Source organism: Sminthopsis crassicaudata, chromosome 3 (assembly GCF_048593235.1).
Source record: "Sminthopsis crassicaudata isolate SCR6 chromosome 3, ASM4859323v1, whole genome shotgun sequence".
NCBI lineage: Eukaryota > Metazoa > Chordata > Mammalia > Dasyuromorphia > Dasyuridae > Sminthopsis > Sminthopsis crassicaudata.
Window position 1 is genome coordinate 375,340,919 of NC_133619.1, and position 27,133 is coordinate 375,368,051.

At 34.8% G+C, this 27,133-nt stretch overlaps 1 protein-coding gene across 5 annotated transcripts in view; it reads right to left on the reverse strand.

Moving 5' to 3' along the window:
• Positions 1–27,133, reverse strand: part of ZRANB3 (zinc finger RANBP2-type containing 3) — a 200,804-nt gene that overhangs the window by 167,820 nt on the left and 5,851 nt on the right. For all 5 annotated transcript variants that reach the window (XM_074301902.1, XM_074301903.1, XM_074301901.1 and 2 more), the window contains exon 2: positions 8,466–8,628. In XM_074301902.1, coding sequence (XP_074158003.1) covers positions 8,466–8,628 — 163 coding nt within the window. The remainder of the gene's footprint in view (positions 1–8,465; positions 8,629–27,133) is intronic.

Consider the following 27,133-nt stretch of genomic DNA (forward strand, 5'->3'; position numbering starts at 1 on the left):
TGGAGATCCAAGAAAAGGACCAGACAACAGCCCAGAGGGAGCAGCCAGATGTGAGCAGCTCTCCAGACGCTGATGAAAGCAATGTCCCCCCTCACTATGACATCAGAGACAGCAGACATAGCTCCAGAGTTGCAGCTGAAATGGATTGTCTTGGGTGATATGCAATATAAAGACTGTAAATAGACAATGGGCCTGCTTGCTTCTCCCATGGCTACTTGCCATATGGTGGCCTGGGGAGAGGCTTTGCCCTATGCTTTCTATTTAAGGACTATGCTTTTAAATTAGTGGGTGAAAATCCAATACACCCACCTGCCATTGTTACTGAGACAATGTTTCTGGACATGAATTTGCTTATGTGCACCTTTATCTGTGAAACTAGAATTGCTCTAGAATTGTGAAAAGTACAATAGAGAATTGTGATAAGCTAGAATTACTCTAAAATTGTGAAAAGTACAATAGAGAATTGTGAGAAACTAGAATTGGTCTAGAATGTAACTAGAATTGTGACAACCTACCTCACTGATATTTAATTGTTAACTAGAATTGTGATCTTTTACCTTGTTGACTTCCCACCTCAGTGTTAACATCCTACCTCTCGGCTATCCATCAGCTTGGCTCGGCTATCCCAGGCTAGGGAGCCAAGTTAAAGAGAGCGACTGCTGTCTGCAGTGGGCTTATAAAGGGCCTGCGAGGTCACACACACAGCCAACCAGCGAGAGAGCCGTCACCCATTATTAAGCTATCTCAATATGGCCAGGATCCCACCCACAGCACAGTGCTATATCCACAGAGAATACTTCTGGGCCACTCAAATCTCCATTTGCACTGTGCCCACCCATTTAAAGGGCCCTTACAGGTTATACATGTAAATTCATTTTTACATATTTCCATATGGATTAATTAAGATAGGGCAAAAACATAGTCAAAGTTGAAAAAAGGCAAGAAAATTAACACATTTAAATTTATATAGCAACCACTATGTGCCAGGTACTGTGCTAAGTGTTTAGCAATTACTTTCTCATTTGATCTTACTCTGCAAGGTAGGTGCTATTATTTTCACTTTTCTTGTTGTCTGCCTTTCCTTCTCCAAGAGGACCATAACTTTGGGAAGGTGATGTGATGATTTCCAAGTACAATGAATTTTAAATGAGAGAGGGCTATGCAAATTCACTAGTCTTCCCCTACCCTCCACAACCATCTGGATCCAATGGCCAGATATAAGATCAGGATGACTAGACTTGGCCAGATGCAGTGGGAGATATTGGCCTTTTTAACCTAAGGCCTTCTCTTAGTTTGTCTGAGGATGTACCCATTCACTGAATAAGACTAGGTATGAAGACATAAGGCAAAGAATGAACTCTTTTACCTAGTCAAAAAAAAATCAATCTGAAAGGGGAAGACTCTCAAAGTTTCTGGCCAAAACAAAAACAATCTGCTATTTACACTCTCTCTGAGCCACTTGAGTTATTATTATCACTACTTTACAGAAGCAAAATTTAAGTGACTTGCCCAGAGTAATACGGCTAGTACCTGATAAGATATGAACTCAGGTCTTTCTGAGTTCTACCTCTGATATTCATATATTTTCAGTTGAATTGTGAAATGGTCCAAGACTATGGAAAGCAATATGGAATTTTGCTAAGAAAATAACTCAAATGTACAAGACCTTTCATAGCTTTCAATCCTAACTTGCTTTCAAGCCTTCTTACACTTTACCCCTGCAACCCCTTGCCACAAACTCTTTGATCAGTAACATTGGACCATTGTATGTTCTGATGGCTCCATGTATTTTGTCTGGCTGTACTCCATACCAGGAATGCTCTCCCTTCTCATCTCTTACATAGTCTTCTCTGATTTCCTTCAAGTCCCAAATAAAATCCCATCTACAAGTCCTTCTTAATTCCTCTTAATTCTTATGCCTTTCTCCCTTTTGATTATTTCCTACTTATATCTTATTGGTAAATTATGTGTTTGCCTGTTATAAGATTATAAGTTCTTGAGGGCAAAAACTGACTTTTGCCTCTTTTTGTATCCCTACCACTTAGCATAATGCCTGGCACATAATAGAAGTTTAATAAATTCTTGCTAACTGAATAAATGTCCTGCCCCTTTGAACCAGACAAATTCTAGACAAATGCTAGACAAATTCCCCAAAGAAGGAAAAGATAGAAGACTACATATATACCAACATGCTGACAGCAGCATTTTGTATTGTAGCAAAGAACTAGAAATAAAGCATGTCCCTATTAAATAGTGAACAGCCAAACAAACTGGGACATATGAAATAAGATAAAGAAATATTACTATGCTATAAAAATAAAGAAATCAAAGTGTTATGGTCCGTTAAGGAGTCCCTTGAAATTATCATTTTGAGTTGCTATATTTTTCAGAAACATTGGACTCAGAGCATGTAGGAAGACATGAATGTGTCAAAGATGAAACTTCTCCCTGAGTTCCCCCTGAGTTGATTTGTTGTTGTACCCCAGGCTGGACTCCCTGTGTGTCTCTGGGAGGCAAAACAGGAGCCAGTCTGTGTTGGGCAGCTGGGGACCTCTGCAGATAAGCAAATACTCTTCCATATTCAAAGTCTAGCACTTCTCCAAGAAAAAAGAAGCAGCGTTTGCCAGGACCTTGTTCCTCCCCTTCACATGCAATTATTGCACTTTTCCTCTCTCACATTATGTCCCTTCCTGTTTTCTCTACCTCCTTCTGTTGCATTGCTTTAAATATACAAACTTCTGTAAGGGCTGTGAACACTTTGTGTTCCACATGCATGTTCATTTCTCTTATAATACATCTGGTTTTCACATAAGTCTTATGACATTGTGATTGGCTTTTGACAAAAGGAACAAGACCAGTATGCAGAATGAAATTAAAAGAACTAGGAAAACAATAACACCAACATAAATAGAAAGAATAAAAATAAATCAAAACTAAATGCCATATAATTACAATTAATAAACTAGTCCAAGGAGTAGGGGTAAGAAAATGACTTCTCTCTCTTCTATGCAGAGGTAGACAAGAGACTCTTTATATCTTTACAGGACAATATTTATGTCTACATTTGGTTATGTGAGGGAATAACAATAATTATTATAGCATTTATATAGTTATTACTATATGTTAGTTGTTATGCTACACTCCTTACAATTATTATATCATTTGATTTTCAAAAATACTTAAAAGGTGCTATTATTATCCCCATTTTACAGATAAGGAAATAGAGGCTAAGTGATTTATAGATAGTGCCGGGGCCCTGATTGAATCCAAGACTCCAAAAGCCAATGTTTTATTCACTATCACCTAGTGCTCTAACTTAGGGGAGCTCATTGTGATAAGTTTAAGAATCTAAAAATGTGGCTTCAAAAAATAATCATGTGTTTGCTTTCATTTTGTTTTCTTTCTCAGGTTTTTTTTTTTCTTTCTAGATATGATTTTTCTTGTGCAACAATTTAACTGTATTCAACATGTTATTTTAACATATTTAACATGTATTAGACTACCTGACATCTAGGAGAGGGGGTAAGAAAAAGGAGGGAAAAATTTGGAACAGAAAGTTTTGCAAGGGTCAATGTTGAAAAATTACCCATGCATATATTTTGTAAATAAAAAAGCTTTAATTAAAAAAAAAAAAAGGTACGTATCCCACATACCAAACATAAAAGACAATCTCATCTATAGTTTTTTTTATTGCTACCTCTTTTTTAAAAATATATTTCATTTTTCAATTATTAAAAAATAATAATCATAAAACACATGTATTCTTGCACAACAAAAAGTACTATGACAGACCATTTCCATAAAGTTTATTATAGTGTGAACTTTCACAACATTCTACCAAAGTGAATCATTGTTTTGAGAAATTCATTTAGTTTCCTTCAGTCAAGGAATTCTACAGTGAAGACAGGATTTTTCCTGAAGTGAATTGTCATATATTTATTTTTTTCCCAAATTTATTTTATTTGAAGAAATAGAATAAGAAAAAAGAAAAACAGAAAAGCAATACAAAACAAAATGAAACAAAAAGGGAACATTATGTGTCCAGTAGAACATCAGAGAGTATTCAAAATATATAACAACAAATACCAAATTTAAAAAGTATATAATATCAGTAAAGGAAATTACATTCACAAGTGTCCTTTTCTTTACTTTCTTGTAAACTTTTCTTTTGTCTGTACTGTACAATTTATGTACTTTATTCTTTTTCCCCTTCTATTCCTCCACAGCCCCCCAAGTAAGCTACAGTTAAAAGGATATATTTATATATTCATATGTATAGCCTACACACACATCTCCCTTTCATCCCCCCCATCACTCCCAAAATGCTCCAGTTAAGAAATATTTATATCATACACATATGTAAACACACACACACACATGCACGCCCGCGCGTGCGCGCGCCTTTCCTATCCTTGCTCACTCTTTCTGCTCCATAACTTGGCTTGCTATTATTTAACATCTCCCCACCCAGGGGTCCCTTCCTTGTCTTCTTCCCTCACTTTTTCTTCTCCTTCCACCTATCCCTTTCCTCTTATTTCTTTATAGATTTTGAAGGATGCTATACCCTTCATAGTATATTTGTACTGTTGTCTATTGAACCCATTCCTGATGGAATACATATATGGAATCTCAAGAATTTCACAAAACCTAAGAACTGAAAAGGCTACTGTAACCTAACTTCAACAAGTACTTCATTCTTTTCAGTTTAACAAATTCTTGAATAGAAGCATTAAGCATTTAGGCCAATTAAGACAAATGTTATCAGTTTTTTCATGGAATATATGTATATAAATAAATATATGTACACACACACACACACACACACACACACACACACACACACACACACGCATTTCTTTCCAAAAGTTCAAGATCCATCAAAACACAGCAGTCATATAAATGACCTCTTAAGTGATTTTTATCATAATACATATACCTAAATAGTAGAGAAAATTGTAAACCTGGATATATTTGAAAATGAATATCACTAATAATGCTCCCCCTCTTCACTTCTACTTCTTAGGTTCCTTCCCTGGCTTTCTTATATCTTCTAAGAAATTATAAAATTATATAATAAAGGGCAACTTTTAAAGGGGAACCAATAAACCTCATAAATGCCAGATAACTAGAAGGAAATATCTAAAAACAACAACAATGTGATATGATAGGGATAAAACTAATCAGATAACTGGATTACACCTTGTATCCTGGTGTTTCCTAAATTAATTAAGCCTCACGGAAATTCTTCCTCTAGCCTCCCAGTGGGAACAGAGAGCCCAGAAGCCAGAGATATACAAGAGATACCTAGAATTGAGTGGTAAGGTGGATAAAATTAATTGGATAATTTAATTTCTGCTTGAAGATTTACTTCTGTTGGCATCACAAAATCACAGGAGAACGACAAGTATTAGTTATAGCACCTAAGGAAATCATACATTCTCATCACCATAAAAACTCTAGATAAATCAGTTCTACTCCGAAGCCTAAATAACCATTGTGAGTTATGAAAAAGAAGAAAGACCTATCTTCCTTGAAGGAAGTACTCTAAGAATAATTTTGTAGTGATCTTCAAAGAGAGGGCTATGTTTGTGTTTCTTCTGGTGACTAATAACCATATAGTACAAAGTAAAAGACTTTGTAGGAATGATGGAGACATATATTTTTATCTATCTCCCATTTATCAAGGAGAAGGAAGTGGAAGTAAAGAGAGACAGGAGGAATTTTAACCAGTGACATAAGGCTACAGTAGAGAATGCAGCACAGAAGAAAATAGGAAGAAGTACCAGTGGGCATGTAGGATTACAAAATCGCTAGTATTCTAGGTATAATAGGGGAAGGTAGACCATCTCAGAAGCAATCTGTTTCTTATACTAAAAGAAATGATAGTGTAAAGCTACAAATATTATGAAGTAAGGAGTCATAAAGTAAAAGACAGGGAAAGAAGAGACCATATGGGATGGTTCATAATTCCGAGGGGTGCCCCTGCTGTCTTGACTTTCAAAAAAAGTGTTCAAGTCTACAATCCAACGTTTGACAAGTTATCCTTCTACTCCCGGCATAATAGTAAATTCTATTAAAGGAATATTTGAAATCAGTGAAGTGATCACAAAAAGAATCAGTATGGCTTCTTCAACATCTTCATGCTAGATTGTATTTTTTGACATAATACTAGATTGGAAGAAACATAGGGTATTTCAGATAAACTATGACAGGATTTCAATAAACATTTAACAGAATGACTCGTGCTATCCTATAGACAAAATGGAGAGTTAAGGTTTTGATCAGGAATGAACCACCAAAGCCCAAGATGAGTCAATAAAAGGTTACTGACAATCTGAAGGTTATCCACAGTGGGTCCCACAAGAATCTATCCTAAGTTCAATAATGTCCAACCTTTTTTCCAGTGGCTGGGATGAAGTTATTAATAAAATAAGCCACGTTTGTCAGTTTTGCAGGATAAAATATTGAAGAAATAGCCAACACCTTGGATAACAGGATGTGAAAAAAAAATCTGAAAGCAGTCTGTTGAGTATAAAAACGATTCGTTTTATTAGGGATAAAAATAAAAATTTGCCCTTTTGTTAAAAAAAAATATATATATATATATATATATATATATCAACTTCATGATTACATCAAGGACAGGGAATAAAAACAAAAAGGAAATTTTAGCTCACTCTTAAGTTGTATGTGGAGCAACATTGTGCCATAATAGCCAAATACCATCCTATATGGTAATGAAAGGATAAGAATCTAGAATAAAACAGATGTTAGTTTCCTTGGGTCAGAACACAGCTGGGAAAGTGGTTTTTGCAGCAGTGTTTTAGAATGAACACAAATGAGGCAGAGTGCCACCACAAGGGGGTGATAAAGAGCCAGCATGGCTACAGTAAAAAACCTGGTCCTGCCAGACTAACCCCCCCCACTTTTTGATAGGATGATAACAGTAGATGAAAATATTGGAGTTATCTAGATTTCAAATTGTTCTTTGATAAATTACCTTATACTATTTTTGTGAAGATGAAGTGATATGGATTAGGTAGTAATACAATTAAACGGATTCAAAACTATGTAGATAACTAAACTCAAAAAGCTTAATGGTTCTATGTTAATGTGATAGAAGGTATCCATGAAATATCCAGAGATCTGTTCTTAGCCCTGTGCTGCTTTACATTTTTATCAATGACTTGACTAAAAGCATGGATGGCATGACAAACAAGTGTGTGGAAGACACTTGTGTATAGATAATCAAGGAGAATGCCTAACACAATAAAAGATAGAATCAGGATCCAAAAAGATCCTAATAGATTGGAACATTACGCTGAATTTAATAAAATGAAATTCAATAAGTATAAATATAACTTCTTAAAAGTGAGTACAAATACAAGTACAAATGGGGAAGGCACTGTTAGATAGTAGTTGTTCTGAAAAAGATCTGGGAATTTTGATGGATTACATGCTCAATGAGTCAACTTATGTGACAGCCAAAAAAGCTAATGTGATCTTGGACTATGTTAAGAGAATCACAGCTTCTAAGAACTGGAACATTGTACCCTGTCCTAATCAAGTCTCATTTAACTGTGTTCATTTGTGGGCTACTAGGTTTAAAAATACTGAGCAATAGAGAGAGGAAAGCAACCAGAATGTTGAAAGGCCTTATTCTATGTCATGAGGATCATTTTAGGAATTGAGCATGCTTCCTTTGCAAAAGAATAAAAAAACTGGGCACAGGGAGAACCACTAATTATCCTCAAGGATGATCTAATGGAAGGATTCTTCTTCTTTTTGGCCCCAAAGGGGAGAACCAGGAAGGAACAATGAGTAGAAGTTTCAAATTAATAAGTTTTAACTTGGTATCAGGAAAAAAATCTATCAATAATTGCAAGTAGCCAAAAGTGAAACAGACTTACTTGAAGATGGAATGCTTCCCTCTCCCTGAATAGGCCACTTTTTGGATTTGGTATAACAGATTCTTTTTAAGAGCAATCAAACTAGATGACCACTGGCATTTTGTCCAAATCTCAAATTTTATGTTTCTGTGAAGCTGTGGATGACAAGAATGGTGGGATGTGCCAAAGACTATTTAAAGGGACTAAGGATGTTTACTTTGAAGGAAATTAGAAAGACCAATAATTAGGTTTGACTTGATTAGCCCTAGAGAGCAAAATAAGGACAAATTGGTGGAGGTGGCAGAAAAATAGATCTAGATTTGATTTAAGAAAGAAAGTGGAACAACTTAAAAGTAGACTGGATTGCCAAAGGGGGGAAATATATTTTCCCTAACAGGAAGTCTTTATGCACAAGCTGAAGGAACATTTTTTAGAAATTTGCAGAAAGGATTTTTTTATTAGTCTAAATGGCCATTGGTATAAATTCCCAGAAATTATTTGTAAAATAATTCACCTGAATAACTCAGAGCAATGTAAATTTACATTTTAAAGCTAATAAGGCTGAACATTTTTTACCTGCCATCTCTTTTCAATGCAAAGGTGATGCCATCCTTCTGGAAAGGAAGTAGTCTTGCTCTTAATTTTTCAGGTAAAAACAGCAGTTCATCTTCACATTCACTCTTCAAAGAATTTCTAGGTATAAGAGATCCTTGAGTACTAGATATGTTGTCCATGTTGCCTAAAAATAAAATTTTAAATTGCAATAAGAATTAAGCATATTACAGCATAAAATACTGTCATGAAAAATCACTTCTAGGGTTTATCTCCTTAAAATCTTCAAAAATATAAATGTCTAATTTTTTTTAAAATCACTAAAACCTGTTACAAAATGCCTTATTACAGCATGCAGTGGATTATCTCCTATAAAAAAGATATTCTTCAAATGAACAGATTACATAATTATGAAAAAAGGACAGAACTGTAAGTAACAATATCCTTTGAGCAGCTATTGTACAAGGCATATACTCAGAGGTCAAAGAAAGATGGAAAAATTATATATATAAAAAGATTTCTAGCAACAATTTTTTTTTCAAATAGAAAATCACTGAAAGAAAGGAGGAAGTTCATCAAATGGGAGACAATTGAACTAAATGAATTAATTTGTACTGGTATTACGGTATTAGAAATGACAAATTTGAAGAATTCAGAGAAATATAGGAAGAATAATATGAACTAATGAAGAGCAAAATAAATACAACAAGAATAATGCAATTACTTCAGGAAAACTATACTGAAAGACTTCAGAATTCTGTTAATGCAGTGACCAATGACTTCAGAGGTATTAATGAGTCCCATGCATGTCTCATACCTAAAAGGAAACAGATAATGGACTAACAATATAGAATAAAATGTATAAATTTAGATATGGTCAATGTTCTGATAATTATATTTGTTTCAAGGAAGGATTTTATTGGAGACGATAAGCCACTGGGAAGTGATGGTGACATTTTTTTAAAAGAACATTAATAAAACATTTTTTCTTTTTTTATTATTAAATCTTTTTATTTCAAAACAGATGCATAATTTTCAACATTTACTCTTGTAAAATTCTTGTGTTCCAATTTTTTTCTCCCTCCCTTTCATCTGCCCCCCTCCCCTACATGGCAAGTAATCCAATATATAAAATTCTTCTATATATGTTTCCATAATTATCATGCTGCACAAGAAAAATCAGATCAAAAAGGAAAAGAAAATGCAAGCAAACAACAAAAAGAGTGAAAATACCATACTGTGATCCACATTAAAACCTCACAGTTAAAACAATTTTTAAAATTAAGCTATATCTAGATTGTGAAAGGCTTAAGCAAACCAGAATAGGAATTTTTATTTTATTCTAATGAAACAGGGAGGCATCGAGTATTTCAGGTACATTAATTTAGCAACTAGATAGAGGATGAATTACAAAGGCAGAAGATTAGAATCAGGGAGAAAAATCAGGGGCTATTATTGTCCAGGTAAGACATAAGAAAACCATGGAACTTGTGAGAAAGTGTGAGGTAGAACTAGCATGAATTGGCATAATAATTCAACAGGGGAATAGAGAAGGAAGAGTATGAAGTACAAGATGATTCCAAGGTTTTATATCTGGCTGACTAGAAAGACAGTAGTATCCTTGATACAAAATAATAAATTCAGAAAAGAAAAAGGTGTAGGCAAAGTTCAGTTTTGGATGCATTCAGTTTGAGACGTCCAAAGGGAACAGGAGATAAGAAGAAAGACAAATATGGGTATACTCTGCTTAGGGATAATTAAACCAGTAAGTGTCAGTGAGGCCACCAAGTGAGATAATATAGAAAGTAAAAAGAGGCCCTAAAAAGCACAACATAGGTGATAATACACAGATAATTTTAAGCAGGTGGACAGGAAAGAAAATAACCAGAAGAGAGCAATATCACAAAAATTTAGGATGGAAAATATTAAGGAGGATGATAAACTGTCAAAAGATAAAAAACTTGGTCTATAAGATCTGAGACCAGGACACTGAATTTAGCAATTAAGAGATTACTGGTAACTGGAGAGAATGGTTTCAGCATCAATTATGTACCTGGCATTCTGCTAAGTGAAAGGAATATAAAATGAGTCAAAGGACAATCCCTGTTCTGAAGAAGCCACAATCCAATGGGGTAGGTAACACATAAACAAATGTTGGCAACAGAAGGCATATGGGAGTGAGGGGTTAAGGACAACCCCATGGCTTTGAGCCAAGGGAACCGAGAACTAGGGGGTGCCCTCTATAGTAACAGAGAATGGAAAGTGGGGCAGGGTTTAAGGGGAAATTTTAGTTCCATTTTAGACATGATGACTTTAAGTAATGTCTATTATACATCCTGTTTAAGATGTCAGAAAAGCAGCAGGAGATGAGGTCAGCAGAAAGGATGGTGCAGGAAAGATAGATTTAAAATAATTAGAAAAGAGATAGCAATTAATTCCAAGGGAATTGATAAGAAAAATTGATAAGAGAAAAGAGGACTTAGGAAAGAACCCAAAGTGATATTTGCAGGTAGAGGGCATGATCTGGATGAAGATCCAGCAAAGATGAATGAGGTCAGGCAGGTAGGAGAAAAACCAGGAGAGAGGGTGATCAACAGGTTCAAGGTCACAGAGAAGTCAAAGCGAAAGAGGACTAAGAAAAGGTCAAAGGATTTGGCAACTTTGGAACGTGCAGTTTTGGAAAGATAAAGTAGAAATCAGATTATAAATAATTAAGGGAAAGGAGAGAAAACAGAAGATCTTTTGAGAAGTGCAGGTACAAGGGAAAGAAGAGACACAAGATGAAAGTTAGCAAGGATAAAGGATTAAATGAGGTGGTTTTTTTTTTGAGGAGAAAGGATAATATAAGCATATCTGTAGACAGTAAAGAAGAAGCCAGTAGATAGGCTAAGACTGAAAAATGAGAAAGTGGGAATGAGAAAGGAGACAATCTATAGGAGGAGATGAGATAGAGAAGTCACTTAAACAAGTAGAGGAGGGTTAGCATTAATAAGGAGTAAGGTCATCACATCATGTGAGTCAGGGATGATGGAAGAGAAAGGGGCAGAAGGCATCTGAGTAATAGAAGACGAGAACCAGGGGCGAAGAGGAAGCTCTTGGTGAATGGCCTTAATGTGTACAGATCTCAGCTGAGAGAGAGGTGAGGAGGAAAGCTATAGAAAGTTTAAAGAGGGATGAGAAGTTCTAACAAAACTACTGTGTAAAATATGACAGCCAATTGATAAGGCACAAGAAATGCTTAGCCACAGTAAAGACTCAGTCGAAGTTGTGCAACATCAATTTATAGTGGATCCAGTTAGAAAAGCTGGGGTTTGGAAGGGCCTAATCAATGAAATGATAAGGAAACTAGGAATTCAAAAGAGGAAGATAGTATAAAGTTAAATTGGCTTACCAAGAGGTCTAAGATGGGGAAAAGAGAAGAGTGGCTAGTGCAGGGAAGAGAATTTGGTATAGAACTGAACATTGGAAGTTACAGTATATTCAAACAGAGTTTGATAGGGGAAGGCAGAGGGAGTGGTAAAAAGTCACCAGATTATGGTTAGATAAGGATTAGATAAGAAGACTACAAAATTCTTGAACGGACAGGTGATATATTTGTGGTATGTGTGTGGTAAAATCAAGGTTATGACCAAGGTTTTATATATATATGTATGTATGTGGGACCTTTTCCTAGATCTCTAAATTCTGGGATGAAAGGTTTCAGGAGGGAAAAGGTTTGCCTCTTCTTCAGAGAGAGAAACAAAGAAGAGAGTGGGTATGCTGGGAGTTTTTAAAGGTATGGGACTGAAAAGAGAATTTGTGCTCTATCTTCTCAAGAAAGTACAAAACAAAGTCTTAAACAGAGAAGGATGCATGAGGAGATTGTTTGAATAGTTTGAGAAGAAAAGATATGCTGCTGTGCAACAACAAGCCAAATTGTAAAAATCTTCATCACATTACTTATTCCAGAAAAGGTACATGTAAACTATGTAAATTGAATTATTCAATATATGTATATATATGTATCATATGAGCTGGTTTACAAGGTGAAATCCTTGTAAAAAGCAAAATGTAATTCTCTAACACCTTAATTTATGTGTTTTGTAAGGTTAAATGCTCTTGAATCTGATTTTCTTAAATTGGGACAAATATGTATTTAAAGAATTATGCTGTAGAAGACACTAATGTCTGATTATATTCATTAAATTACTTCAGAATTACAGAGATTTATTTTAAAATAATGAAATTAATTTTTAATCAAATAAATTAACATCAGCTCTAATTAGCATAGCATTCCTCATTTGATTTCCTGATAAATTTTAGTTACTAAATGAGAGAAGAAAAAGGCAACAAAATCACTTTTAGATCATCTAGCCCCAAATTATCTGCAATAAACTATATATATTCCCTATAACTATATTAAAATGTTCAATGCATCATATGAAATATGTTAAAGTATTTGTTAATTTGATTCTGTTGTGCTTTGTACTATGACCATTAACATTATGTCTGAATATTTCTATCATAGAGTTAATAGGATAAAACATGTATTACTTTATGTACTCTGACATATAAATTAATCTAAAAATCTTAGTTTCAAAACAAAGTGTCATTAAAATCAATTTTCTTCTTTACATAATGATAAAACTTCTGAGCAATCTAAAAATGTATTACTAGGCAATATATAGAAAAATAGATATAATATACAATATATATCTACAGAGTTACAAATTTATACAGATTACCCCTATTCATGAGGTGGTCTCTTGTAACAAATAAAATAATTAAGCAAAACAATAGTGACCTCTCTTGAAAATACATTTAATAATTTTTTACTATTGATAGAAAGGAAAAAGAATTGTGCTTTGTATTGATGCTTAGATGACATAGAAATGAATATAGTGAACTGAAATTCTTGAAAGTTTACAAGAATATTAGCAAGACAACAGAATTTATCCAAAGAAAATTTCAGGCTTATAAGAAAAAAAAACTTTCAAAAACTATGTCTGACATCAAAAGAATTATCAATACTATGTAAAGATGCTTAAGAAATTGCTGTCAAAAGTTTCACTTGATAACAAGTAGAACTAGGGGATCATTATACACTTCAACAATGATACTGTATGAGGATGTACTCTGATGGAAGTGGATATCTTCAACATTGAGAAGAGCTAATCCAATTCCAATTGATCAATGATAGACAGAATCAGCTACACCCAGAAAAAGAACACTGGGAAATGAGTGTAAACTGAGAGCATTGGTTTGGTTTTTTTTGTTTGTTTGTTTGTTTTGTTTTGTTTCTCTTCCCAGATTATTTTTACCTTGCGAATACAATCCTTCCTTTGCAACAACAACAACAAAATTCGGTTCTGCACATATATATTGTACCTAGGATATACTATAAGATATTTATTATGTATGGAAATGCCTGCCATCTAGGGGAGGGGGTGGAGGGAAGGAAGGGAAAAACTCGGAACAGAAGGGAGTACAAGGGATAATGTTGTAAAAAAAAAAAAAAAAAAAATTACCTATGCATATGTACTGTCAAAGAAAATGTTATAATTATAAAAATTTAAAAAAAAAAGTTTCACTTGATAAGAGAGCTGTGGATACAGGCAGCTAGTGAAAGACTCAAAATGATGTTGAGCAAATCCTATGAAATGCAGCTTCAGATGGATCCAATGGCAGTGATAAGAAAAAAGTCAACATGCCTGAAAACCTTAATGATCAGTTAGTTCAGAAACTAATTTTAATCTACACTGTATAATTGATATAGATAGCATTTCTAGAACTCTATCAAATAGCTGTGACCTTGTATGAACAATGTATGTGAAGTGAAAAGAACCCAAGAGAACAATCTGATAATGAAAACATAGTAAAGGCAAACTTTGAAAGACTTAAGCACTGCATATCTGAAACATAGAAGGCATTTAATAAATGATTACTAACTAGTGAAGCATTCTACCTATCTTCTGATAACGCACTCAAAATGCAGGACAAAACACATTTTCGAACATGTGGGAATTGGTTTTGCTTGACTGCAATTTATTTTTCCTAAGAGCTATGTTTTTCTTTCTTCTTTCCAATGTCAGGGTTGGAAAGAAAGGAGGCCAAGAGGGCAGGTATAGATAATGAAAAGTAAGAAAAAAAATTATCATTGAGGCAATTTTTTTTTTTAAATGGGGAGAACAGAACGCACAGTTAGAATAGCTTTTAATGGTACAGGTTGAACTTTTATAAACTTTTAAAAAATTCTGTACATGCTAAAGATCTGCAATTTCACGTGGAATTCTTTTTTCTGTCTGACTACATATAAGATATCTATATCTATATCTATATCTATATCTATATGCCCCTTTTGGGGGGGTGTTTTAGTTCAGAATAAGAATAAAATTAATTATAAGAGGTCTGCTTCTTCTACTAGTACTATTTTTCAAAGAGTTCAGCAGTTGATTCCTACTATTGCTTTTCAGGTTCAAGAACAGAATTTTACTTTCAGGGTGTTTAATCATAATGCTAAAAGCTAGTATGTATAATTATGAAAAAAATTATAATTCTTACCAATTTGAATTGATATTGAAAAGAATACAGATTAATTCTAATTGGTTTGGTTTTTTTCCTCTTTTTTTGGTATGGACTGAACTTTAAAAACTAGGTACACATTTTATTTTCTGATAAACTGAGAAGACTGTGAGGATTTCATTAAGTATTTTACCCTCAAAATATAAATTTGACGCTTTTCTCTTGCTCTTGGGTAGCACCAAATAAAACTTAGCTAGAGCACTGATTTGTATCTGCTGGCTTCCATTCTGAATTTCCTTCCCTTTTCTTTTCTTTTTTTTTTTTTGCTAATGCTATTGGGGTTAAATGACTTGTCCAGGGTCACACAATTAGGACATGTTAAATATTTGAGACCAGATTTGAACTGAAGTCATCCCTGACTTCAGGGCTGGTGCTCTAGCCACTGTGCTACATGTTGGGATATGGAAGTCACCTGCCAGTGGCTGCTGAAGGCCTACTTCAGACCTGTCCCACATTTGGGCCCTATAATATAGTGTACTTTCTAGAGGCCCCAAACTGGGGTGCCAAAATATACAGTGATGTTCTGTTTCTCTAAGTTATGATCGTTCTCTGGGAGCAGGATTCTTGGGGAGCTTCTAGAGGCAGCCTTCCTTTCAGTTCAGTAATCCCAAAATACAGCCAGGAGTTAAAGTCCTTTACTGTCTCTTTCTAAATCTTATCTCCAGATCCTTTATTTTCTCCTTCAATCCTTGTCTCCTTCACTTGGGGCTCGGCTACCTTTCTTAGAGGCCTCTCTCTCTCTTCAGTTCCTGAGAGCTCTTGCTGCTAGTCCTTTGTCTCTTCCAGCTCCAGCCTCTAGCTCCCTTTGAATCTAAAGCCTCCAGCCAGAGAGAAGGTTGAAATGGGAATGAATCAGACTCCACCTCCAAGAGTGTGGAATTGTGAGTTTCCCAGAAGTCAGTTCTAGTTGTGAATCTTCCAAAGTCCTCTCTTCCAAAGTCTCCTGAAGTTTTCCAGGGAAGTCTTCTCCTTGACTCAATCCAGACTCTCTCCCTCTTCCCACTGAATCCTGGCTCCTTATATCCTCCCAGAGAATGGGCTTGTAACTCCCTGGGCTTGTGGGAGCTCCTTAAAAGTGTGCTCTCTTAAAGGTGTGAATCTAATGTGTGAACCAATGAGCGAACTCCTTTAAAGGTGTAAACTCTTTTAAAGGTTTGAACTCCTTTAGAGCTGTGAACTAAGTGTATAAGTACCTTGTAAGAATCCTAACAATATACCGTCCAGACTAGCTCTCTGGAGGATCCCAGGACTAGCCTTGGTCTTAGTGGAGTAATGAAGGAAGCTGGAAACTCACAAGGATAGTCAAAGATGGAGTGTCCTTATTTCAAGTCCTCTCAGTCCTTAAATACCTTGGTATGATTACATCATTACAGCACCCTAAGTATGTGCCAACACAGACAAGTGCTAACTATAGTAGCATTACATCATCACATCACACAGAGCAAGTGATAACTATAAGCACCCTGCTATTGATATGTAAATGCCTCTCTTTACAGTAAGTATCCCTTGCTGCAAGTAGAACACAGGTGGTGATGCCCTCCTTGACTTCTCAGGAAGGGCGAGAGCACCAAAGGGAGATGGGGACCCAAACCAGACATTGTCATCAGATTCCCTCTGGGCTGAAGGGTTTTATATCTTACCCAGAGTTTCCCCACTATCTGTGGCCCTCTATACCACCTACTTGCCCTCCTCTTTTCTTGTTAAATGATTTTGGTGTACTTTAGAGATCACATATGGCTATTTCACAGGGAAGATTATGATATAAGGTACAGTATAAAACTAAATTAAAGTTAATTTTATTAAACAAACGCTCCACTTTCTTCTACCATAAAGGAAGCAAAGAGGTGGAGGCACAGATAGCATTTTCTAGCAAAGGATTCCTAAAATGCAGAAAGGTGAAATGAGCATAAAATATTTGGATTTATATATTCATTTTGAACCTTCTGCTTGGTACCACCTTCTGATTTATAAAAATCAGTACTTAAGATTCATTATCTTGTCATATCTTATAGACAGATCAGTTGAGCAGAAAACATCACTTTTCACAATATTTAATAGATTATGTCTACAAGAACCTTATGAGAATAACCTTTTATTATCTGAATTTTATAGCTAAGGAAAATGACAGAGCAAGTAACTTTTACAAAGTCACACAACTAGTGTTAGTTTTGATTTCCAAGTGTTCTTCCACTATATAAAAATGCCTTTTTGTGTTATATTTATTTCTAAAATTCACATTTTTTTCCTTAGCAACTAGTTGGATATTAACTGGAAAGTAAATAATAAGTGAAGTATAAAACCTCATCTCCGATGTCAATGAGTATTTGCTATTAAGAAAAGAATAAAAAGTCATTTTGCTTTCAGAATAAAAAAAACAGTGTCAAGGAGTAGGCATAAATAATTTGGGAATAGAGGGGGAAAGCAAACCTGCATTTCTAATATTAGAGCATAAACTTTTAGTGTAAATCACACTCTATTGACAGCATTCTAACCAGGTAAAATGGAACAATTATTAAAAATTTGCCAAGTACTCACTTCTGGAATATTTATTTCTTTTATATCCATCTGGATCATTAAAATGTTCTAGAATGAGCTGTGGCTTGGTTTTGTTTTTTTTTACTTATTAAATAAACTGTATAGTTTCTAAATTTTTGAATGTTTAAATTTTGAGCAAAGAAAAATGAAAGATACTTAAAATCAACAATCATTCAAATACTTTTCTCAGTAAGAATAATGATCAGAAAATCCTTTAAATTTTCATTTTGTTAGCATGCATTCTACCATCTTGCAAATGATTAATTATCAACATTAATAAAGGATATAAGCAACTTATAGAATTTCACAGAAGTAGAAGTTCTAGAGAAGATAGCCCAAACTAGGTGATTCACAGATAAAGAGGGTGAAACTCAAACAACCTGAGTGATCTGAATAAGGCAGACTGTTAGGTTGTTAACAAAAACAAAATTAGAGTCCAAGTCTTTCAATACCCAGTTCAATATTCTAAAATGGCATGACAAGGAATAACCAAAAAAAGGTCAGAGATCAGTTCTTGAACATACTAATTCATAATCACAGTTTTGAGCTATAGCTATTTATTTTCCAAATACTTTTATCCATCTGAAAAAACAAGGCATGTAATGGTTCAAATTGCAGGGCTAAAGATATGACACTCATTCATCAATATGATATCTAACATATACTTTAAGGTTAAGTTATATTAAATATTTACTTTCAGCTTAAAAAACATTTTAAAAACACTAAAGTGGCATGGTCCCAGAAGCACCAATTCAGAGAATTTTCAGGATTTATACAGACATATCAATGGAGAAAATTCCTCAAGGAGTTGAGTTACTACTAAAAGCTATACAGAGTCAAGATGCAGACCTGGCACAGAAAATAAAAAATCTGGATTACATATAGAGAAATTCATAATCACCAAAAACAAACTTCCCATTAGCTTACAGTAATTCAATCTTTTATTCTAGCCAAACTATTTGATACTTAATAGCCACTGTTTTCACTGCTGAGATTGTTGCAGGTGGGGAACCTGACAGACCCAACTGAAACTTGACACTGAAAGCATTCCAGTGGCAACTGATATAGCTCCTTTTTTGTTGACTTCTGGTATCCCCAGCTTCCTCAGAGTAATTTTTATCACAAGACATAGCTCTAAAAATCTATCATTCCTAATAGAGTTGGCATCACTCATGATTTATTTGTAAGCTCTTGATATTTACATGGTGCGGAACAAAATTGATTCTACATGATACACACTAAAATTGATATATCTACAATTTATAGGTATTTAGGAAAATATTTAACCAATATTTAGGAAAGTACTAAAAAGCAAGATATTCTTTGCTTTGTTTCAAATGCCTTAATTATTGACACATTTATATTTCTTAAATTCTTTTTCTGGAAGAAAGTTGGTTAATCAAGTGGTTTTTTAAATTTCTTATTAAAGAACAAAACACAGTGTTGCAAGTTTTCTGATAATAACAATAAATTCAGTATGATATAAAAATTACATAAGAAGGGATTGGACTGTTGCCTGCAAGAAATATCAATAATCAATTAACATTTATTGAGCATCTGCTATATTCAATAAGCTGTACTAGTTAAAATGAGGCAAGGTCCTTGCCCTCAAGGTAATTAAAGAAAAAAGAACACACACACACACACACACACACTTTTTAAAAATACAAAGTCACTTATCAATTACTAAATGCAGAGAAAGTTTTTTGGTTAACTTCATTTAACAAAATTATACTAAAGAAATTGAGGGACAGTTAGATGCCACAAAAGGTGGAGTGCTGACCCTAGAGTCAGGAAGAACAGAGTTCACATACTGTCTCAGACACTAGTTGTTGGCAATTCACTTAACCCTGTTTGTCTCAGTTTCCTCATTCATAAAATGAGTTGGAGAATATAGCAAACCACTCTAGTATGTCTGCCAAGAAAATCCCAAATGAGATCATGAGGAATCAGACAAGACTGAAAATAACAAAAATAAATTTATACATATGGTATGAATGATCCAACTCATTACCTTCATTAAAATGTCTCATAAAGTAGCCAGTTCAATTTTGCATATCCGTATTGTTTCTAAATAGCTAGAATAAAAATTACTCATATTTCTATAGTAAATTAGTTTAAAAATCGTTTCCCTCAAATTAATTCTAGGAGTCAAACAGCTGAACTATCATTATACAACTATTCTGCCAATTAGGAAACTGAGGCCCAGAATGGGAAATTTGCTCAAGATTATAGGGCTATTAACTTATACCACTACGTTTCAAACATTTTAACTCTCCATTCAACTCTTCCCTTTCAGTTTCTTCCCTGTCAAATTTCAAGTACTACCCACCCTAATCTAAACTATTATGAATTCTTACATAGAATAATTTGAGATCATCCTCTAATTAGTATTTCCCTTAAACTCCAGCTTCTATATTACTGTTAAATAAAAACTTCTTGTTAAAAGAGAAACTCAATGACACTCCAAGAACTCTGAGAATCACTGCCCATTGAATGGACTCTAAAATCCAGCTTCAAAACACTACCGGAATAATGGATATCAAGAAGAATCTCTATAAAATGCCTAATAAATGATCATCCCTCTTCAACTTAAAGATTACTGCTCGTAATGATGAAATTTGATTCTTCCTAAGGCAAATTCCACTTTGGGACAGTAATAAATAGGAAGTTATTCCTCATATAAAAATTAATTTTACTTTTAGGGCCAAATGTGAATAACTCTTAACACCTCCTCCATATGACAACCCTTCAGAGCTGCAACCACAACTTCCCAAAGTCTTCTCTTCTCTAGGCTAAATATTTATGTTCTTTAAATGGTTCTTGTATGGTAGAGTATATAGTTCTCTACCAACTCTACTTATTCTAGATCAGAATAGATTAGATTTCAGGGTTTCAATGAACTCACATGGGAAAAAAAAATTACATCTTTATTTTCAGTAACTTCTGAATGAAATTCAGCATTTCATTCAATTATTCATGTCACAAAAATATTATTCTGAGAAGGGGTCTAAGGCTCTCTGAGATGCCAAAGGGATTTTAAAAGTTTAAGGACTCTTACTCTAGATATATATATATATATATGGGCTTGTTATACCACTTTATCTAAAATGTGGCATTCACAAGATGGCGGCGTGGAGGCAGACAGCTGCTTCAGCTCCTCGTTTTCTCTCAGAACTTACTTCATGACAAGCCTCTGACTTAATGCTTGACCCAGAAAGAAATCCACAAATTATCACCAAGAGAAGACATCCTTGAAAGTCGCCAGAAAAGGTCTGTGTTTGTTCGGGGGAGGGTCAATCAGACTGGGCGCAGACTGAGGGCAGACAGCCAGAGCAAAACAGGCAGCTCACACAGCTCAGACCGGAGGGGGAGGGGTGTGATCTCTGGCGTTTCTGTGAAAGGGCTTTTTGCCCCAGTGTGGATGCTCCGTCTTGGCAGCAAGCCAGGAGCGGTGGAGAGGGTGTAAACAACGGAGGTGAAGATTAAAACCCCAGAAAGCCAGCGTCTCTCAGAGCCCGGCCACCCCCAACCCCCACCTGGACTGACTCGGTGCGTTCTCAGAGCCTCAGAGCGCAGACTCAGTATAGTCATTGCTGTTCTGTTAGTGGCTCTCTGCTACCCTACCCCCAGTCTGTAGAGGAAGCCCATTAATAACATCCAGCCCTATCCCCCGCAAAACAGACCAATTGTTTCTCTTGTCAGTTTGTTTTCTTTGATTCCTACTCTGACAAAATGAACAAAAAATTCAAAAGGGCTCTAACCATTGACAGCTTCTGTGTGGAGAGGGAGCAGACTTCAAATGCTGAGGAGACTAGGAACAGAATGTCCCCAGATGTATCCCCTGGGAGGGATATAAGCTGCTCCTCAATACAAAAGAACCTCATAGAGGAAATCAAAAAGGCTCTCACAAGAGAGCTGGAAGAGAAATGGGAAAAGGAAAGGGAAGCTTGGCAAGAGAGCCTGGAGAAGTCATCCCATGCATTCAAAGACAGAATGGATAAAGAAATCAAATCATTGAGAAACAAGATTAGTGAGCTGGAAAAGGTAAACAACTCCAAGGAAAACAGGATTAGTGAGCTGGAAAAGGTAAACAACTCCAAGGAAAACAGGATTAGTAAGCTGGAAAAAGAAATCAGCTCTCTAAAAAATAAAATGGATAAAATGGAAAAAAATTCCATAGAAGATAAAAACTCAATTGGACAATTACAAAGAGATATAAAAAAAGTGAGTGAAGAAAATACATCATTGAAAATTAGACTGGAACAAGTAGAAATGAATGACTCAAGGAGAAACCAAGAGGGAGTCAAGCAAAACCAGAGAAATGAAACAATTGAAAAGACTGTCAAGTACCTTACCAGAAAGACAACAGACCTGGAAAACAGATCCAGGAGAGACAATTTGAGAATAATCGGACTCCCTGAAAAATGGGAGGAAAAAAAGAGCTTGGACACCATTTTCGAGGAAATTATCAAAGACAACTGCCCAGACGTTTTGGAAACAGAGGGTAAAATAGACATTGAGAAAATTCATCGATCACCTACTGAAAGGGACCCTAAAATCAAAACGCCAAGAAATATAGTGGCCAAGTTCAAGAACCATCAGACAAAGGAAAAGATATTGGAAGCTGCTAGAAAAAAACAATTCAGATATGGAGGATCCACAATAAGGATAACACAGGATCTAGCAGCGTCCACATTAAAAGAACGCAGGGGCTGGAACATGATATTCCGAAAGGCTAAGGAACTTGGTATGCAGCCAAGAATAACTTACCCAGCAAGAATGAGCATCGTTTTCCAGGGAAGAAGATGGACATTTAACGAAATAAATGAATTCCATCTATTTTTGATGAAAAAACCAGACCTACATAAAAGGTTTGATCTTCAAATACAGAACTCAAGAGACTTCTAAAAAAGGTAAAAAGAAATCTTGAGAACTATACTTCTGTCAAAAAAATATGTAAAGAACATATGTACAATTTGTCTTAGAAACTAGAGGTGGAAAGGAGATTATATCATAAAAAAGTATAAAGTGGTGGTACTACATCTCATGAAGAGGCAAAGGTAACCTATTATATCTGAGAGAAAGAAAGGAGGGAGATGAACATAGCGTGTATCAATAGACATATTCGATTTATGGTGAAACTTCTTCTACTTCATTGAAAAGTGAAAGGGAAGGAGTAAGCTAAGGGGAAGGGAAAAGCATAAGCAGGGGTTAATAGGATGGCAAGCAATATAGAATTAGTCCTTCTAACCATAAATGTGAATGGGGCAAACTGCCTCATAAAGAGGAAGCAGTTAGCAGACTGGATTAAAAGTCAGAATCCTACTATATGTTGTTTACAGGAAACACACCTGAAACAGGATGAGACATTCAAACTAAAAGTAAAAGGGTGGAGCAGAATCTATTATGCTTCAGGCAAAACCAAAAAAGCAGGAGTAGCCTTCCTCATCTCAGATCAAGCAAAAACAAAAATTGATCTAATTAAAAGAGATAAGGAAGGGCATTATATCCTGCTAAAGGGAAGCATCAATAGTGAAGCAGTATCAATATTAAACATGTATGCACCAAGTGGTGCAGCATCTAAATTCTTAAAAGAGAAATTAAGAGAGCTGCAAGAGGAAATAGATAGCAAAACAATAATAGCGGGAGATCTCAACCTTGCACTCTCAGAATTAGATAAATCAAACCACAAAATAAATAAGAAAGAAGTCAAAGAGGTAAATAGAATACTAGAAAAGTTTGATATGATAGATCTTTGGCGAAGGAGACAGAAAGGAATATACTTTCTTCTCAGCAGTTCATGGAACCTATACAAAAATTGATCATATACTAGGGCATAAAAACCTCAAAATCAAATGCAGTAAGGCAGAAATAGTAAATGCATCCTTTTCAGACCATAATGCAATCAAAATAACATTTAATAAAAAGCCAGGGGAAAATAGACCAAAAAATAATTGGAAACTAAATAATCTTATACTAAAGAATGATTGGGTAAAACAGCAAATCATAGACATAATTAATAACTTCACCCAAGAAAATGACAATAATGAGACATCATACCAAAATGTGTGGGATACAGCCAAAGCAGTAATTAGGGGAAGTTTTATATCTCTACAGGCCTACTTCCATAAAATAGAGAAAGAGAGGGCCAACGAATTGGGTTTACAACTAAAATTGCTAGAAAAGGAACAAATTAAAAACCCCCAGACAAACACAAAACTTGAAATTCAAAAAATAAAAGGTGAGATTAATAAAATTGAAAGTAAAAAAACTATTGAATTAATTAATAAAACTAAGAGTTGGTTTTATGAAAAAACCAACAAAATAGACAAACCCTTAGTAAACCTGATTAAAAAAAGGAAAGAGAAAAAGCAAATTGATAGTCTTGAAAATGAAAAGGGTGAACTCACCACTAATGAAGAGGAAATTAGAACAATAGTTAGGAGCTACTTTGCTCAACTTTATGCCGATAAATTCGATAACTTAAATGAAATGGAAGAATACCTTCAAAAATATAGCTTGCCCAGATTAACAGAGGAAGAAGTAAGTAGTCTAAATAGTCCCATCTCAGAAAAAGAAATAGACCAAGCTATTAACCAACTTCCTAAGAAAAAGTCCCCAGGACCAGATGGATTTACAGGTGAATTCTACCAAACATTTAAAGAACAACTAACTCCAATGCTATGTAAACTATTTGAAAAAATAGGGATTGAAGGAGTCCTACCAAATTCCTTCTATGACACAGACATGGTACTGATACCTAAACCAGGTAGATCGAAAACTGAGAAAGAAAACTATAGACCAATTTCCTTAATGAATATTGATGCTAAAATCTTAAATAAGATATTAGCAAATAGACTTCAGAAAATCATCCCCAGGATAATACACTATGACCAAGTGGGATTTATACCAGGAATGCAGGGCTGGTTTAATATTAGGAAAACTATTAGTATAATTGACTATATTAATAATCAAATTAATAAAAACCATATGATCATCTCAATAGATGCAGAAAAGGCATTTGATAAAATCCAACATCCATTCCTACTAAAAACGCTTGAGAGTATAGGAATAAATGGACTATTCCTTAAAATAATAAGGAGCATATATTTAAAACCTTCAGTAAACATCATATGTAATGGTGATAAACTAGAACCTTTCCCTGTAAGATCAGGAGTGAAACAAGGTTGCCCACTATCACCATTACTATTCAATATAGTACTAGAAACTCTAGCCTTGGCAATAAGAGCCGAGAAAGAGATCCAAGGAATTAGAGTAGGAAATGAAGAAATCAAATTGTCACTTTTCGCAGATGACATGATGGTATACTTAGAGAATCCCAAAGACTCTGCTAAAAAGCTATTAGAAATAATTCAGAATTTTAGCAAAGTCGCAGGATACAAAATAAATCCACATAAATCCTCAGGATTTTTATACATTACCAACACAATCCAACAGCAAGAGATACAAAGAGAAATTCCATTCAAAATAACAGTTGATAGTATCAAATATTTGGGAATATATCTACCAAAGGAGAGTCAGGAATTATATGAGCAAAATTACAAAACACTTGCCACAAAAATAAAGTCAGATTTAAATAATTGGAAAGACATTCAATGTTCTTGGATAGGCCGAGCGAATATAATAAAGATGACAATACTCCCCAAACTAACCTATTTATTTAGTGCTATACCAATCAGACTCCCAAGAAACTATTTTAATGACCTAGAAAAAATAACAACAAAATTCATATGGAAGAATAAAAGGTCGAGAATTGCAAGGGAACTAATGAAAAAAAAGTCAGAGGAAGGTGGTCTAAGTGTACCTGATTTAAAGCTATATTATAAAGCAACAGTCACCAAAACCATTTGGTATTGGCTAAGAAATAGACTAGTTGATCAGTGGCATAGGTTAGGTTCACAGGACAAGATAGTGAATAAAAATAGCAATCTAATCTTTGACAAACCCAAAGATCCCAAATTTTGGGATAAGAATTCATTATTTGACAAAAACTGCTGGGAAAACTGGAAATTAGTATGGCAGAAACTAGGCATGGACCCACATTTAACACCACATACTAAGATTAGATCAAAATGGGTCCAAGATTTAGGCATAAAGAACGAAATCATAAATAAATTGGAGGAACATGGGATGGTTTACCTCTCAGACTTGTGGAGGAGGAAGGAGTTTGTGTCCAAGGGAGAACTAGAGACCATTATTGATCACAAAATAGAACATTTTGATTACACCAAATTAAAAAGTTTCTGCACAAACAAAACTAATGCAAACAAGATTAGAAGGGAAGTAACAAATTGGGAAAAATTTTTTACAGTTAAAGGTTCTGATAAAGGCCTCATCTCCAAAATATACAGAGAATTGACTTTAATTTATAAGAAATCAAGCCATTCTCCACTTGATAAATGGTCAAAGGATATGAACAGACAATTTTCAGATGATGAAATTAAAACTATTTCCACTCATATGAAAGAGTGTTCCAAATCACTATTGATCAGAGAAATGCAAATTAAGACAACTCTGAGGTATCATTACACACCTGTCAGATTGGCTAAGATGACAGGAACAAATAACGATGAATGTTGGAGGGGCTGTGGGAAAACTGGGACACTGATGCATTGTTGGTGGAGTTGTGAAAGAATCCAACCATTCTGGAGAGCAATCTGGAATTATGCCCAAAAAGTTATCAAAATGTGCATACCCTTTGACCCAGCCATACTACTACTGGGCTTATATCCCAAGGAACTACTAAAGAAGGGAAAGGGACCTGTATGTGCCAAAATGTTTGTGGCAGCCCTTTTCATAGTGGCTAGAAGCTGGAAGATGAATGGATGTCCATCAATTGGAGAATGATTGGGTAAACTATAGTATATGAATGTTATGGAATATTATTGTTATATAAGAAATGACCAACAGGAGAAATACAGAGAGGCTTGGAGAGACTTACATCAACTGATGCTGAGTGAAACGAGCAGAACCAGAAGATCATTATACACTTCAACAATGATACTGTACGAGGATGTATGCTGATGGAAGTGGATTTCTTCAACATAGAGAAGAGCTAATCCAATTCCAATTGATTAATGATGGACAGAACCAGCTACATCCAGAAAAGGAACACTGGGAAATGAATGTAAACTGTTATTTTTACCTTCTGAATCCAATTCTTCCTGTGCAACAAAAAATTCGGTTCTACACACATATATTGTATCTAAATTATACTGTAATATATTTAACATATATAAGACTGCTTGCCATCTGGGGGAGGGGGTTGGGGGAGGAAGGGAAAAAATCTGAATAGAAGTAAGTGCAAGGGATAATGTTGTAAAAAATTACCCATGCATATGTACTGTCAAAAAATGTTATAATTATAAAATAAAATAAAAAATTAAAAAAAAATAAAAAAAAAATAAAATAAAATGTGGCATTCAGAAATAAACAATACAATTGTAGCCAAACTTTGGCAGAATATTGCAGGATTATCATTCATATAGAGACATTGCATTTCATAGCAGTCTAAGATCTCATCGTTTTTTCTTGTTACCCTGCACAACTGATTTGTATGGAGCTTGTAATTC